Here is a 3457-nt window from a genome sequence, read left to right as displayed (position 1 = left end):
ACAGGCGGAGGACAGGCAGGTAACCGCAGGACGACATCGGCGGAGAGCGTGGGCTGGTTGAAGCCGCTGGAGCGCATCACGATGCTGGAGAAGGCAGGCTACAGCGAGGAGCGTATCTTCCGCATGCTCATGGAGTCGTCCAGCATCGACCAGTCGCGACGGCTCTGTCTGCGTGTCGAGTGTGTGGCCTAAGTTGCATTTTGCACGTGCCGACGACGACCGAGGTAGCATGAAATGGAGTATCAACGATGGGGTGCCGGATACGATGGTGCTAAGCAAAGGGCGAAGACAGGATGGACATTTTTAACTTATAATAATGTAATCTATAGCAGCTTCATTGACTTGCTACGAAGCATTGCTCTCTACCTGCGAAGACACATTAGGGGGCTACGAGCTATGATAGTCATCACGAAGTCTTGGTCGGCGACAAGATAATGTGAAGAAAGCAGCCGAACTGGTGTCCAACAGGCTCACAAAACACAAGCAGCAGCTAAATCGCCTTTGTAAAATAGTAAATAGTTCTTCATTGTGATCCTTACTCTACTTGCTCCTGGCCTCATCAAAGCACCATAGCACGAGGCAGAAAGCCGCCCCCAACTCTCGTTCTTGCTCATGACAAGTCGATTTCCTTAGCGATACTGACTTCTCTTCATGCAGTAACTTGCCGCTGCATCGAGACGCAGAGCCTCCTAGACATGGCGATGTCGGAGCTCTCCATCATCATGCGGTAGATGCGCTCCTCGCTGCAGCCAGCCTTGGTCAACATCGTGATGCGCTCCAGCGGCTTCAGCCAACGCACTCTTCGAGCACGCTGCACGCGGGGCTTGCGCTGCTCATTCCGGTCCGCACTGCCCGCGTTCTCTTTCTCCTCGGTTGCAGCGCAGCCAGGGCGCGTAAGCGCAAGGTCCCCACAGCGTCGCACCTTGTCCAGCGTTGTGCTCCACACCTCCTGCGGCGTCCGGGCCAGGCCGATTGACGGGCCGCCACGGCGCGGGACGGCGCTGCCTCCCAGTGCTACGCCGAACTCATACACGGTCACGGTGGACCATTGCACGCTTTTCGGGGCTGTCTTCTTCATGGGCATTGTAGTCCTGTGCCTGTCGTCTAGGTGTTCTGGAAGCTTGCGGCGCCTTGTGTGTCTTTGGGGGCGGCCGGAAGCGATCGAGAATGGCAGAAACCCCAGCCGACCGGTTGTGCTCACTCTCTTTCCCTCGCGCCGCTCTCTTTCTCGCTCCTTTTGGGGCGACGGGTTCCAAACGGCGACACCATACTCAGACGCAAAGGTCGACGTCACTAAACGCCCGCCACCTGCCCCTGCCCCCTTCTGTCGACAACGGCGACCGTACTGGCTTGAGCCCGCTGCATACTTTAGCGCTGCTGAGCTGTTTGTTGCATCTCCACGTCCCAGCTCGCGCAGGATTGGCTGAAAAGGGGTTTTCCAACCCAAAATAGCCCCACTCAGAACACTATGAAGCGCCGGATGGGCAATGACGCGCGGAAGCGTCTGGGCGCATACGAGAAGCATGCAGAGATCGGGCGTGGCACTTACGGTACCGTGTATCTCGGATACCATGCCGAGTCTCGGGCACGTGTGGCCATTAAAAAGGTACTCGGGTCGCTGGATGCAGGGCGCCATGAGGCGGACATGCTCTTCAAGTGTCAAGGTGCCAAGCACGTAGTTCAGGTGCGTACAGTACAGCACTCTGGCGTCAAAACTGCGGGTAAAGCTGACAACTTTGTACCCATGTGGCGATTTATAGCTGCTTGAGGTCGTGGAGCGTCATGACAAGCTCTACCTGATACTGGAGCACATGGACAGCGACTTGGAGACGTTGATTGGCGCTACTGAGAGCGTGCCGGCACTGGAAGTAACACAAGTTAAGGCCTACTTGGAGATGCTTCTACTAGGCGTACACGAGCTTCATTCACGCGGCATCCTGCATCGCGACCTGAAGCCGAACAACCTGCTGCTCTCCAAGACACAGCACTGCGCCAAGATCACCGACTTTGGCATGGCGACAGTGATCGAGAAGGAGAGTGACATTGAGGACGGAGATACTGATGGAGACGACGCAGCGAGTGACAAGAAGAAGCCCAAGAGATCCATTCAAGTGGTGACCAGGGCATACCGGGCGCCTGAGCTTTTCTTTGGCGAGGAGAGGTATGGGTTCGAAGTGGACATGTGGTCTGTCGGCTGCATCTTTGCCGAGATGCTGCTGCGACGTCCACTGGCCGAAGGATCCTCGGACATCGACCAGCTGAGTAAGATCTTTGCCGCCTTGGGATCCCCGTCAGAGAACGGATGGGACGAAGCCAGTAAGTTGCCGTTTTTTCTCCGCTTTAAGGACACGAACCCGACGCCACTGGCCGAACAGTTCTCGATGTTGTCGCGTGCTGGCGTCGATCTGTTGTCTCGAATGCTGCAGCTAAACCCGAAGAAGCGTATCTCGGTGCGCGAGGCACTTGAGCACGAGTTTTTCAACGAGAAACCCGAGCCAGCAGCTCCGCTCGATCTGATTATCGTAGACGCCCCTGATCGTGTAGAACCTCCTGTTGTCGATGGCGCTGACGTCGTCGTTGCGTCAGACGCAAGTCATTCATTTATGATCAAAGGGCGACGACTTTTGTAGACGAAACCCAAAGAAGTGAGCTATAGCAAGTCAGTGTCACAAGCGAAGGATGCGTATTGCCGTTAAGCGACCCACACACAAAGGTCCAATCTCTAAATGCGACCGTAATAGACGCGCGCGTTCGCCTAAAGCGTTGATACTCGAACCAGTACGCGAGATATGCCGACGCTTATCCCTTCTTGATCTTGGTCTCGTTAAAAATCACGTGCTGTCGGACAATCGGGTCGTACTGCGGTAAAAGGAATTAATTAGCTAGCAAAACTTCATAATAGTCCTCAGGTTGAGCTGTACCTTGCGGAGCGAGAGCTTCCTAGTGACGTTGCGCGGGTTCTTTGTCGTGGTGTAGAAGAAGCTGTAAGCAAAAGAGGGTCAGCAGGCAATCTGATGTCTCGAGAGAGCTTGAAATTGAGCTTACCCAGTGCCTGCCGCACTCAGCATCTTGATCACCACATTTTTGGCTTTTCCCTGTGAGAAGTTGCATCGAAACACTCGGTCAGTTCCTTGCTGTTGATCACATTTTGTGCAGGGCGATTGCGCGGCGGGTTCAGGGTGCATTCGAGCGAAGGTGACGTCATTAAAACGAGTAATCGCAGCGTATCGTACAGATACCAACGGAGCCACTTTCCTGCACGCGTACGCTGCTGAGTCGAAGCATTTAGCACCGTACCTTGGCCATGATCGCTGGTCTGCTCTGCCAATGAGGACCACAGACTCTTAAGCAATTATTAGATTCCTTTACAATGGCAAACATTTTGTCAGCTCTTGTAAAGAGGTATTTGTTTTTGCTGTGATTGGCTCAGAAAAGATCTGATTCAATCTGAGTCCAC

At 54.3% G+C, this 3457-nt stretch overlaps 3 protein-coding genes across 3 annotated transcripts; 1 reads left to right on the top strand and 2 right to left on the bottom strand.

The window, feature by feature from the left end:
- Positions 1 to 638: 638 nt before the first annotated feature.
- On the bottom strand, positions 639 to 1289 carry PITG_21505 (uncharacterized protein; the record flags this gene model as incomplete). The annotated part of the gene is made up of 1 exon (XM_002894768.1): positions 639 to 1289. The coding sequence occupies one exon, from the start codon at positions 1082 to 1084 to the stop codon at positions 650 to 652; it is 435 nt and encodes a 144-aa protein (XP_002894814.1).
- A 179-nt stretch (positions 1290 to 1468) lies between these two features.
- On the top strand, positions 1469 to 2630 carry PITG_21504 (cyclin-dependent kinase, putative; the record flags this gene model as incomplete). Its single annotated transcript, XM_002894767.1, has 2 exons — positions 1469 to 1684; positions 1761 to 2630. 2 exons carry the CDS (start codon positions 1469 to 1471, stop codon positions 2628 to 2630), a joined length of 1086 nt encoding a protein of 361 aa, XP_002894813.1.
- Positions 2631 to 2882: 252 nt separating this feature from the next.
- On the bottom strand, positions 2883 to 3306 carry PITG_21503 (uncharacterized protein; the record flags this gene model as incomplete). The annotated part of the gene is made up of 3 exons (XM_002894766.1): positions 2883 to 2982; positions 3046 to 3095; positions 3298 to 3306. 3 exons carry the CDS (start codon positions 3304 to 3306, stop codon positions 2883 to 2885), a joined length of 159 nt encoding a protein of 52 aa, XP_002894812.1.
- Positions 3307 to 3457: the final 151 nt, after the last annotated feature.

This window comes from Phytophthora infestans, genomic scaffold (genome assembly GCF_000142945.1).
Source record: "Phytophthora infestans T30-4 supercont1.499 genomic scaffold, whole genome shotgun sequence".
NCBI lineage: Eukaryota > Oomycota > Peronosporomycetes > Peronosporales > Peronosporaceae > Phytophthora > Phytophthora infestans.
Note: the sequence above shows the minus strand (reverse complement) of the source record. Positions and strands in the feature narration are given on the sequence as shown.